At 38.4% G+C, this 13,451-nt stretch overlaps 1 protein-coding gene across 2 annotated transcripts in view; it reads left to right on the top strand.

Moving 5' to 3' along the window:
- The window catches only part of PPP3CC (protein phosphatase 3 catalytic subunit gamma), an 81,957-nt gene that overhangs the window by 9,696 nt on the left and 58,810 nt on the right, over nucleotides 1–13,451 (top strand). For both annotated transcript variants that reach the window (XM_038573849.1, XM_038573848.1), the window contains exons 2-3: nucleotides 10,370–10,567; nucleotides 10,872–10,996. In XM_038573849.1, the coding sequence (XP_038429777.1) occupies nucleotides 10,540–10,567; nucleotides 10,872–10,996 (153 nt within the window). In that variant the 5' untranslated portion in view covers nucleotides 10,370–10,539. The remainder of the gene's footprint in view (nucleotides 1–10,369; nucleotides 10,568–10,871; nucleotides 10,997–13,451) is intronic.

The following is a 13,451-nucleotide window of genomic DNA, read 5'->3' as shown; positions in this document are numbered from 1 at the left end:
TTTTTTTTTTTTTTTTACGATTTTATTTATTTGAGAGAGGGAGAGAGTGAGCATGCAAGCAGGGGGAGGACCAGAGCAAGAGGGACAAGCAGACTGAGCTGAGTGAAGCCCGACTCAGGGCTCAATCCCATGTTCCTGAGATCATGACCTGAGCTGAAATCAAGAGTAGGCTGCTTAACCACCCAGGTACCCCTCTTGCTATGTGAATTTTTTACTTTATTATTATTTATTTTTATTTATTTTTTTATGTTTGTGTGTATGTGTGTGTGTGTGTGTGTGTGTGTGTGTGTGTGAATTTTTTAAAAAGATTTTATTTATTTATTTAAGAGAGAGAGCACAAATGGTGGGAAGGGGCAGAAGGAGAGGGAGAAGCTGACTTGCCGTTGAGCAGAGAGCTCGATATAGGGCTCTATCCCAGGACCCTGAGATCATGACCTGAGCTGAAGGCAGACACTGAACCAACTAAGCCACCCAGGTGCCCCTTGCTATGTGAATTTTTAAAGAATACAGAAAATCATTTTTTGAGTTGCTCGACAATAAAATAGATTATTACTTGCTATACTTTTACTTTTGAAGAGAGGGGAGAGGTAAAGACAGATATTTTGTTATGTAATTTTTCTTGCAGAGTGTCCAGAATGTAATTTGGATGTGGTCATCAACCATATCAAGAGAGTTTCTGTTAAGTTTGATCTCAGAGTTATATAATCTTGAAATCAACCTGGACTTCTGGATCTAGGTTCAAAGTGAATAAAGCTGGACTTGAAAATCTTTAGTACCATGACATCTTCATTTTAAACTGAGAACTTGACATTTTATTTTATTTATTTATTTTTTTATTTTTAAAGATTTTATTTATGTATTCATGAGAGACATAGAGAGAGAGAGAAAGAGGCAGAGACACAGGCAGAGGGAGCAGCAGGCTCCATGCAGGAGTCTGACATGGGACTTGATCCCGGGACCCCAGGATCACACCCTGGGCTGAAGGCAGGCGCTAAACTGCTGAGCCACCCAGGGATCCCCATTGACATTTTATTTTGAATCAAGTATTTGTAAAATGTTCACCTTATATCAATAGTTTATTTTTGCATTTTTATCTTTTTTATTTAAAAATCCTGATTTGTTTTTTAACAACTAGCAAATCAGAAAACAGTTTATGCAACTTCTAATACAGTACCCTAAATTTTTTTGAAACATTTGGGAATTATCTACTTTAATGTTTTCCCTATAATAAGTGAATAAATATTCTCATTTGATAATAGCCTGGAGAATATAGGACAGACTGTTTAAAAAGGACTCGAATTTAAAGGACACCTGAGTAACTCAGTTGGTTAAGTATCTGCCTTTGGCTCAGGTCATGATCCCAGAGTCCTGGGATTGAGCCTTGCATTGGGCTCCTTGCTCAGCGGGGAGCCTGCTTCTCTCTGCCTGCTGTTCCCCTTGCTTGTGTGCTTTCTCTCTCTTTCTCTGACAAGTAAATAAATAAAGTAAAATAAAGGTATCATTAGAGGCATTGGTGACTTTTCCCCTTTGAAATAGAGAAAGTATGACAGATTCTTTTTCTTTTTTTTCTTTTTTTTTTTTAAGATTTTATTTATTTATTCATGAGAGACACACAGAGAAAGAGAGAGGCAGAGACACAGGCAGAGAGAGATGCAGTCTCCATGCAGGGAGCCCGATGCAGGAGATGCAGGACTCAATCCTCGGACTCCAGAATCACACCCTGGGCTGAAGACAGGTGCTAAATGCTGAACCACCCAGGGATCCCCAGATTCTCTTTTTCAAGTAATGGCCACAGCAGTATTTCTAGTCTCACATACTCACAGAATTTTGCCACTCTCCATCAATAGGTGGAATCCATTTCCTATCCCCTTGAATTTGGGAAGACTTGTGACTGCTCCAACCAGTTGAGTGTGGTAGAAATGATATGATGTGACTTCTGAGACTAGAATATAAAAAGAATACAGGTTCCTCCTGCCTTTTTCTTTATCTTGAGATCCATGTTCTTAGAATTCAGTCATATGAGCAGGCCACTTGTAGATAATTTCATTGAAAACCTGAGCTAAGCCTCAGGCAATAGTCGTTAACCATTGGATGAGTGAGTGGGTGAGCTTTCAGATGATTCCAGCTCCTGGCTGTCAAGTATCCACTGCAGCCCCGGACATTATGGAGGAGAAACAAGTCAGCCCCACTGTTTCCACTGTCTAAATTCATGGTCCACAGAATCTGTGAGAGATAACAATAACTATTATTGTTTTAAAGCCACTAAGTTTTGGGGTGCCTGAGTGGCTTAGTAGATAAGTGTCTAGCTCTTGATTTTGTCTCAGGGTTGTGAGATCAAGCCCCACATCAGCTCTGCGCTGAGCATGGAGCCTGCTCAAGATTCTGTCTCCCCCTCTGCCCCTCCCCCATCTCTAAAAAGTGAAAAGGAAGAAGAAAGCCACTAAGTTTTGGGTAATTTGTTATACAACAGTAAATAATTATATGCAAGTTTTAAACATCTGTTGTAGGGAAATAATCAGATTTGGACAAGGACATATATATAAGAATTTTCACTACCGTATAATTTATGACTATAAATTTTTTGGAAATAGCATAACCATCAGTAAGAAAATAGTTAAATATATAATATATCCCCTAGGGCACCTGGGTGGCTCAGTGATTGAACATCTGCCTTTGGCTCAGGTCATGATCTTGGGGTCCTGGGATTGAGTCCCACACTGGGTTCCCCACGGGTGATTTCAAACATACTACAAACCTGTAAGTAGTCAAAATGGTATGGTACTGGCATAGAAATAGACACACAGACCAGTGGAACAGAATCAGGAGCCCAAAAATAAACCCTTGCATGTACAGTCAACTAATAATTTGATAAGGGCTCCAAGAAATACAATGGGGGAAGGATAGCCTCTTCATTAAATGGTATTGGGAAAACTGGATAACCACATGCAGAAGAACGAAACTAGATTCCTATCTTTTACCACTCACAAAATTAACTCATAATGGATTAAAATGGATTAAGTTTCGGGCAGCCCGGGTTGCTCAGCGGTTTAGCACCGCCTTCGGCCCAGGGCGCAATCCTAGAGACCCCGGATCGAGTCCCACATCGGGCTCCCCACATGGAACCTGCTTCTCCCTCTGCCTGTGTCTCTGCCTCTCTCTCTCTCCCTGTGTCTCATGAATAAATAAATAAAATCTTTGAAAAAAAAATAATTCATTTAAACTTAATCCATTTTATTTTTTTTATTTTTAAAGATTTTATTTATTCATGAGAGACACAGAGAGAAGAGAGAGAGAGGCAGAGAGAGAAGCAGGCTCCATGCAGGGAGCCCAGTGTGGGACTTGATCCCACAACTCCAGGATCACGCCCTGAGCCGAAGGCAGATGCTCAACCACTGAGCCACCCAGTCATCCCTGTTTAAATGAATTAAATTTGAGACCTGAAGCCATAAAATTTCTAGAAGGAAACACAAGGAAAAGCTCCTTGACCTTGGTTATGGCAATGATTTTTTGGACTTGACACCAGAAGCATAGGATCAAAAAGCAAACAAAATAAGTGGAACTATATCAAACTAAAATGCTTTTGCATAACAAAAGCAATCAACAAAAAGAAAACCTATATGTAATGGGAGAGAATATTTATAAATCATGTATCTGATAGGTAACAAACTTGTACAACTTTTTTTTTTTTTTAAGGTTTTATTTATTCTTGAGAGACAGAAAGAGAGAGGCAGAGACACAGGCAGAGATACAGGCAGAGGGAGAAGCAGGCTCCATGCCGGGAGCCTGATGTGGGACTCCATCCTGGGTCCCCAGGATCAGGCCCAGGACTGAAGGCAGGCACCAAACCGCTGAGCCACCGGGGCTACCACTTGTACAACTTAATAGCAAAAACAAGCGAATAGTCTGATTAACAAAATCGGAAAGGAGCTAAATAGATTTTTTTCCAAAGAAGACATGCAGAAGATCAGCAGGTACTTGAAAAGCTGCTTGGCATCACTAATGATCAGGGAAATGCAAATTAAAGCCACAGTTAAGACATCATCTCACATCTGTTAGAATGGGTACATTGTGCTTCCAGCACGAATGAGGACTGGCTGGAGAGTCTCCAAATTTAAAGTATATTTTAAAGGTAGAATGAACCAGGGGCACTTAGCTGGCTCAGTCAGTAGAGGTCAGAGCAGTGACTTTTTTTTTTTTTTAAGATTTTATTTATTCATGATAGAGAGAGAGAGAGAGAGACAGGCAGAGGGAGAAGCAGGCTCCCCGCAGGGAGCCTGAGCGGGGACACGATCCCAGGTCTCCAGGATCATGCCCTGGGCTTCAGGCAGCACTAAATCGCTGAGCCACCGGGCTGCCTCTTTTTTAAAAAGATTTTATTCATTTATTTGAGAGACAGGGAGAGAGAACAAGCGGGGGGGGGGGGGGTGGGGGGGGTGGGGGTTGGTAGAGGAAGAGGGAGAAGCAGACTCCCCATTGAGCAGGGAGCTTGATGTGGGGCTCAGTCCCAGGACCCTGAAGATTATGACCTGAGCCAAAGACAGATGCTTAACCAACTGAGCCACTCAGGCGCCCCTCTAAGTGGCCTTTTTTTAGTACTGATCTTCTTTGAATAACAAGGACCTCCTCTACTCTTCAAAAAAAAAAGTACTGTAGTTTTATAATCCCCAAATTATTGCATTTCTGGATAAAGTCATCTTTTGGCTCATAGTCATTTTTTTTAACTCCGTGCTTGTATTTTGAGACCCTTCGATCCCTCTAGTAACTCTCCTTTCTCATTGGTAAAGATTGTAGTTTATCCAATAATAGACCTATATTAAAGATGAAGGGACAACTTCCCCTCAATTTATGATATGATATAATCAATAAAGCAGTAAATTGAGAGCTGACACTAATGACATTTTGATTCTTTCATTTAAAAATGCCTAGTTTAATTTTTTGAACAAATGAAATGTCTGGAATTACTATTAGCCTTGAAAATCACTTAAGTACATTTTCTTTGAAATTTGAAAAATTGTGTCAAGACATTTTGGAAGTATGACCATAAATGGAGTGTTTAAAGAGGTAACATACAGCCTCAGAAAGAAGGGAAACTTCAGTGCTTGGTGTTGAGTAGTTTGTTTATAATTTGAAAAGATTCAAGAACTAAAACTCTTGTGTTACAGTTTATATACTTCATAGTTTAAGGCAGGGATAAGCTAAAAGTTGAGGTTGTTCGTCTGCTTGTATAGTCATAGTGTTTTGTTGAATTTTTTGTTAGTGAAATCCTGTGTGTCATTAAGAACAGTTGGAAATGAACTTATCAGACTTGGGTTCTAAGAAAAGATTATCATTCAGCACTGTGAAGTGAATAGTGAAGTCAGCTGAAAATCCTCCTATGTATACATTAGACATAATAAAATCTCCAAACTCTGGCTTAAAGATGGATACAAGGCAGCCCCCGGGTGGCTCAGGGGTTTAGTGCCGCCTTCAGCCCGGGGCGTGATCCTGGAGACCCAGGATCGAGTCCCACGTCGGGCTCCCTGTATGGAGCCTGCTTCTCCCTCTGCCTGTGTCTCTGCCTTTCTCTTTCTCTCTGTGTATTCTCATGAATAAATAAATAAAATCTTAAAAAAAATGTAAAAAAAAAAAAAGATGGATACATACATAATATTCAAGTTTTGACTTTAGTCCTATTCTTGTTCCCCTAAATCCTTGTTTATCCAAACCAGTGTTAACACAAAGTGTGGTCCATGGATCAGTGTCAGTTTACAACCTGTTATTAACTTCAAGAAGTATAGAAATTGAGCATTAAAAAACTTAAATAGTAATTTGACATTGGCACAACATCTAAGCATGTGGTCGTTTTTCCAGTAATTTATTTTTATTGCATTTTACAAAGTACAGGTTTTGACAAGTTGGAGGATGGAGTGAGGCACTTCCCACAGATAGTTTGAGAAACACTACTAGTGATCCTCTCTTCTTCTTCTTTTTTTTTTTTTTTTAAGATTTTATTTATTCATGACACAGAAAGAGAGAGAGAGAGGCAGAGACACTGGCAGAGGGAAATCCCCTGGGACACCTGTTAATGATGCAAATGCCTGTGCAGGATCCCTCCAAATTTTAATTCTACCAGTCTGAGACCCAAGAATTTACATTCTAAACAAACATCCCAGCTGATTCTGGTGAATATTGTTTTTGGGTAGGTGATTTAAATCAGGATACTTGAGAGTAAAAGAGGACACTACTGAATCACATTAGGGCAAGATAAATAATCTGAGAATATCTTAATACACATACTCAGACACATGGTCACTGTACCTGGGGCTTGTTTTTTGAAAATAGAGGTTTAAAGTTTATTTTGTTTTATTTTATTTTATTTTTTTTGAGGTTTAAAGTTTAATCAGAAAGTTCCCGCTATTTCTTTTCATGACCAAACTTAGCTAGATTTCCTTTAGTCTTCTCAGGATGATGGCTGTTCCCACTCTTCTACGAATCAACCTTAATAATAATGTGTATATAACTATCTAATAAAGGAAGATGGCATTCAGGGCTTTTAAACATAGCTAATAACTTGAAGGGAGATAGGACCCACTCCTTTAAAGTGGAAGATTCTTTTCTTCTGATTTGAAGGAAATTGATTTTATTTGCCCTTAGCTAAAAACTTAGGACTCTTCTGGAACTTTCTGTTATGCATGTTGTCTCAAGCCAGTCTTAATGCCTCTTAGTGTTCCTGGATCAGCTGTGTCCCATTTCTCTTAGCTGGGCATAATCCCCTTGATCCATTTCAACCTTGCTTTCATTTTCATTTAACTAAGTGACTTGTTTACTTGTTTTAAGTAAATTGCAACTGAAGAATTTGAGAGAAAGAAAAAATACCTTTCTAAATTTAAGAGTTCTTTAGGTTGTTGTCACCTTTCCTTACGTAAATTATATGATAGAAAAAATGGTTTTTCTATTTTGTAAATTATTATTTGATTGCAACTGAATATTGGGGCGGGTGGCTGCCTGGGTGGCTCAATCAGTTGGGCATCTGCCTTCAACTCAGGTCACGATTGTGGAGTCCTGAGATAGAGCCCTGCATCGGGCTCCTTGCTCCGTGAGAAGTCTGCTTCTCCCTCTGCCCCTCACCACACCTGTGCTCTCTCTCTCTCAAATAAATAAATAAAATCTTTAAAAAACAACTGAATTTTAGTATTATTATTTTTATTAGTAGTAATAATCCTGCTGCTAGAAGTCAAATATCATCTGTGGATCTCTTGTCTCTGAGACTACCTCTATTAAAATACCATTTTTGTCAATTCCAACATATTTGGTTTTATATTATTGCATTTTGTTTATAGTTTGTTGACCAATTTCTTTTATTTACAAAGTGTAAATTAAAAACAAGCAGGCTTTCTTTTGGGTTCATTTAAAAATGGGGAAGGGCAGGTTGGCTAGCCAGAATTGAGAGTAAAACTTTGAAAACCAAAAAGAGGTAAATTAAGTATGAAAAGGGGACTGATTAAATACGTTTCTTTATTTTTCTGGAAAAAGATTTCAGAGGACTGGAGGTTCTCTGAAGTTATGTACAAGAAATTAAGTGTAGCTCTTGATTGAACCTCATATAAATTTCCCCAAAGAAAGTTACTCTAAGACTTAAACTCTTGTGGTGCCTGGGTGGCTCAGTGGGTTAAGCATCTGCCTTGGGTTCAGGTCATGATATCAGGGTCCTGGGATCAAGCCCTCAGAGTTGATCAGCTGGGAGTCTGCTACTCCTTCTTCCTCTGCCCCTTCCCCTGTTCATGTTCTTTCTCTCTCTCTCTCAAACAATTAAATAATCTTAAAAAAAAAAAAAAAAAACCTTATACCCTTAGTTTTGGTAATTTTTCCACTTTTAAAAAATAAGTATTTCAAATGTATTAGAACAATAGAGGAACTTTCAAGTGAATATCACTCAGCTTCAGTTAGTAACTCAAAACCAGTCTTTTTTTTCCTCTGTGCCACTGCTTATTCCCTGTCCCTCCATTATTTTGAAGTAAATCCCAAGTAGCATATAATTTCATCTGCAGATATTTCAATAAGAATCTCTAAACTGGGCAGCCCAGGTGGCTCAGCGGTTTAGTGCCACCTTCAGCCCAGGGTGTGATCTTGAAGACCCGGGATCGAGTCCCACGTCAGGCTCCCTGCATGGAGCCTGGTTCTCCCTCTGCCTGTGTCTCTGACTCTGTCTCTCATGAATGAATGAATGAATAAATAATAAAATAAATCTTTAAAAAAAAAGAATCTCTAAACTATAAAGGACTCTGTTGTTATTGTTAAACACAACCATATTACAATACACTTCAGTAAAAATTTAAGTAAATTTGTTTAGGACTTATCTTTCACTCTGTTGTAGAGACTCACCAGATGAATAAATTTTAAAAATCTTCATTATCTTATTTTTGTTTTATTTTTTAAAGATTTTACTTATTTATTCATGAGAGAGACAGAGAGAGAGAGAGAGAGAGGCAGAGACACAGGCAGAGAGAGAAGCAGGCTCCATGCAGGGAGCCCGATGCGGGACTCGATCTCCGGACTCCAGGACTACACCCTGGGCGGAGGACAGGTGCTAGACTGCTGAGCCATCCAAGGATACACCTGTTTTATTTTAGAAGTAGATTATTTTACTAAAATAATGTATTGATATTCTACCTGAATAACACAAATTAAATTAATTTAACCTGCAAATTAGAATACTTTTGAGAGTGAAAGCTGGCACTATGAACAATTACGATAGGAGAGCAGTGGAAATCTACGACTGCCTGCATAAACTGGGATGTATATGGTCCCCTATTTCAAGGTAATATTTGCTGGTTAGATAACTACTATAATTTTTTCAGTAAGCTCTGAATAGCCCAAAAAAGTCAAGTTGTAGCTAAGAGCCTGGTGAAACTACCATTTTCAAGGATTTTCAAGTCTCAAATTTTTATAGTGCCTATAGATTTCAACTTGGTTCTCTCTCTCTTTTTTTTTTTTTTTTTTTTTTTTTTTTTTTTACAGAGAGCATAAGAGTGAGACTACACACATGCATGTGCAAACTATGGGGTAGGAGAGGGAGAAGGGAATAGAATCCCAAGCAGGCTCCACACTCATCTTAGAGCCCAACATGTGGGCTCAATATCACAGCCCTGAAATCAGGACCTGAGCTGAAATCAACAGTTGGACACATAACCAACTGAGCTACCAGGTGCCTCTCCCCCCTTTTAAAGTTTATTTGTTTAAATAATCTCCCAACCCCAAGATCAAGAGTCATTCACTCCTCTGATTGAGCCAGCCAAGAGTCCCTCATCTTGGTACTTAACACATGCATAAAGCTAGAAGTGGAACTACCAGGCATAAATCACAAATTAAAATGAGCCCTTCTTTTAAATGTATAATTTATAGCCTTGTGAATGTTAGATCATAGATAATCTAAAGTAGACTACCTTATGAAGTAAGTAAATGAGATTTATTTATTTATGTAATATTCATGAGAGACACACAGAGAGGCAGAGACATAGGCAAGGGGAGAAGCAGGCTCCAAGCAGGGAGCCCGATGTGGCACTCGATCCTAGGACTCCACGATCATACCCTGACCTAAAGGGAGACGCTCAACCCCTGAGCCACCCAGGCATCCCGATGGCCAATTTTAAAGTCAAAAATTTTTTTCCTGTTAAAGTTGCTAGTTCACCATGATATTACATGAACTTTATATCAGACATAAACTGAAGTTATCTTTTAGCATTTCCAGATTAGAAAACACAGCTAGACCTTCCTTATCTGGTATTCTCGAGTTTATGCTGTGTCACTGTAACAAGTAATTCTGAGGAACAGCTCCATTCAGTTAGTGATATGCTTGCTATCAGTAATATTTTAAGCAACTGCTTTTTCATAATAAAGTATACAACTATGATTCATTACCCGATCAGGAGCTGAAGTCAGACTTTTAAAACAGTTCCATTATGTCAGTTCATTGGAAAAATAAATGCCCTTTAGTGTTGATTTCTTTTTTTTTTAAGATTTTATTTATTTATTCATGAAAGATGCAGGGGGAGAGAGAGAGAGAGAGAGGCAGGCTCCAGGCAGGAGCCTGGTGTGGGATTCGATCCTGGCACTCCACGATCATGCCCTGAGCTGAAGGCAGACACTTAACCGTTAAGCCACCCAGGCGTCCCACACATACATCTTTTAAACACTTTAACTGTGGCTTTTTTAAAAATTAGAGTCTATCATCTGTAACATACAGTATCTTAGATTTCTTTCCCCATAAAATTCTAGTGCTGTGGTTGTGAAATCATAGTGATGTATTAGGTATAATTTGTTACGTAAAAGAAATGGGTTCACAGTTCTCTCTACGTTTAAGTATTTTAAATTACTTTTCCTCTCTTTCTAGCTGTTCCCTTTCCTCCAACCCAACGGCTTACTTTGAAGGAAGTATTTGAGAATGGGAAGCCTAAAATTGATGTTTTGAAAAACCATTTGGTGAAGGAAGGGCGACTGGAAGAGGAAGTAGCATTAAAGATAATCAATGATGGGGCTGCCATCCTGAGACAAGAGAAGACCATGATAGAAGTAGAGGCTCCAATCACGGGTAAGAGAAGTGTTTGCACAGCGGCAAATTTGAGAAATTATTACAAATAACCAACTAAGATGTATGATAATCTTTCTAGGAATTATGAAATAGTCTTAGGGATTGTTCAGTATGTTTGTTCGTCAAAGAAATACAATTTAAAATACCTAATATTTCCAGTATTGGTAGATTGACTACAATTATAGAACAATCCAGTCAAAAGCTAAAGTGATTTAAGTTAAAAGTTAAACTGTGATCTTATTGGTGTACTGCCCTTCTCTTATAAGATACAATTTTTCACCTCACCTTGTGTCCTTTTTCCTAGTTTGTGGTGACATTCATGGACAATTCTTTGACCTGATGAAGTTGTTTGAAGTTGGGGGATCACCTAGTAACACGCGCTACCTCTTTCTGGGTGACTATGTGGACAGAGGCTATTTCAGTATAGAGGTAAAAATTAAACTGGATACCTTGGAACAATTATATTGTCTTTTTTTTAGAAATTTGCTTTCCAGGGCAGCCCCGGTGGTGCAGCGGTTTAGCGCCGCCTGCAGCCCATGGCGTGATCCTGGAGACCTGGGATCGAGTCCCATGTCGGGCTCCCTGCATGGAGCCTGCTTCTCTCTCTGCCTGTGTCTCTGCCTCTCTCTCTCTCTCTCTCTCTCTCTCGCTCTGTATCTCTCATGAGTAAATAAAATAAAATCTTAAAAAAAAAAAAAGAAAAAAAGAAATTTGTTTTCCATTCTTCAGCAGAAGAAATTTAAATGAGAACACTGGCAGAATTTATAAACTTTGTTACTTTGAGTATTAAAGTGTTGGAAAAATGTTTTCATTTATATAAGAAAGGTCTATTCCTTCTTGTAGCTTCTGTATGTAGTAGACATATAGAAATCTATATTAACTCAGCTTTGCAAATAAATTGTTTACCAAACTTTTCTCTTGAAAATAGTGTATAGGCTGTATATAAATGACATAAATTACTATTCCTCCTAAACAGGGCTTGAATTAGCAGACCTTATTTATAAAACCATAAGCTGCTGGGCTGCAATTTACTCTTAAATTAGCTCCCAATGCTAAATAAGCAGTCATTTAGCATGTTGTAGGAATAATTTTTGATATTCTTGCACATAGTAAGCAATAAATATTCACTGAAGGAAAAAATAAAGTTAATGAAGTTAATGTAAACCCACAATTTACTTAAATATATTTCAAAAATTGAATGATGAGAAAAAATGATTAGAATTAAAGTAGGAGGGACTGGGTGGCTCAGTTGCTTAAGCATCTGACTCTTGGTTTCGGCTCAGATCATGATGTCAGGGTTTGGCTCCACATTGGGCATGAAGACTGCTTGGGGTTCTCTCTCTCCCTCTTCCTCTGCTCCTCTCCCTGATCATTCTCTTTCTCTCAAAAAAATAAATAAAATCTTTAAAAAAGAAATAATTAAAGTGTAAACTGTTATATATATAAAAGACAAAACTGTTTTAGACCCTAATGCAATGACTTGAGTAAAGTGGAACAAAAAGCACATTCATATTTAATGTCCATTGATGCAGCTATGTATACATGTTTGGCAAATAAAAGAGAAGTAACTTGAAATAGTGCAGGTAATTGAATTTATAATGTGTCCAGAATAAACATGAGATGAGAAATTGAGTCTGCTTGCTGTTCTTTTAGTCTTTAGTTGTGCTTCTCCTTCATAGCGTTATATAGTCTCACTGTACTTAGTGTATTTATGGCAGTTAAAAGTTTATTGTTTTTGCAGCATCACTCCTAGATCCAAGTCAACTCTCCTACCTAGTGCTCAACCAAAAAAAGCAGCATTCTAAAGATGCTAGAAAGATACACAAGAGAAATAGCTTGTCCTTTTTAGTTAGATGAGTGTTCTAAATTAATGAATCAGAAGTTTGGTGTTACCTGCCAGTGACTCCAATTAATTTAGTGTCATCTGTGAGGACAGAAGTTAGTGATAGAGGGATGTCTGGGTGGCTCAGTGGGTGAGCCTCTGCCTTTGGCTCAGGTCATGATCCTGGGGTCCTGGGATGGAGTCCCATATCGGGCTCTCCGCAGGAAGCCTGCTTCTCCCTCTGCCTGTGTCTCTGCCTCTTTCTTTGTGTCTGTCATGTATAAATAAATAAAATCTTAAAAAAAAAAAAAAGGTAGTGGTAGAAGCTAAGAAAATAATTATGTTTCCCTGCTGCTCAGTAAATTCCCAAAGTCTCTAAGTAGGGACCTGGGATGGGTAGAGATGATACTTGCAGACTGTACCATTGAAATGTTTCTCTATTCTAAGTAATCTCACTGTCCATTAATAGATAAGTGGATAAAGATGTGTTCTATATACATATATACCAGATATAATAGAATATTACTCAGACATAAAAGAGAATGAAAAGTGGCTATTTGCAACAACATGGATGGACCTAGAGGATATTATGCTAAGTGAAATAAGACAGAGAAAGACAAATACTATATGATTTCATTTATGTGGAATGTAAAAAACAAAACAAATGAACAAACAAAACAGAAGCTAACTTATAAACACAAAACAAACTGGTGGTTCCCGAGGGGGGCGGAATGTACGGATTTGGGAAAATAGAGGGGATTAAGAGGTACAGACTTCAGGTCATAAAATAAATAAGTCACAGGGATGAAATGTGCATCACCAAAAATATAGTCAGTAATACTGTAATAACTTTGTAGGGTTGGGATGCCTGGGTGGCTCAGCAGTTGAGCATCTGCCTTTGGTTCAGGGCCTGATCCCGGATTCTTAGGATTGAGTCCCACATCAGGCTCCTTGCATGGAAACTGCTTCTTCTTCGGCCTGTGTCTCTGCCTCTCTTTCTGTGTCTTTCATAAATAAATAAATAAATAAAATCTTAAAAAAAATAACTTTATAGGGTTATAG

The sequence above is a fragment of the Canis lupus genome, chromosome 25, assembly GCF_011100685.1.
Source record: "Canis lupus familiaris isolate Mischka breed German Shepherd chromosome 25, alternate assembly UU_Cfam_GSD_1.0, whole genome shotgun sequence".
In the NCBI taxonomy this organism is placed as follows: Eukaryota; Metazoa; Chordata; class Mammalia; order Carnivora; family Canidae; genus Canis; species Canis lupus.
This window is presented reverse-complemented; position numbering and strand designations above follow the sequence as displayed.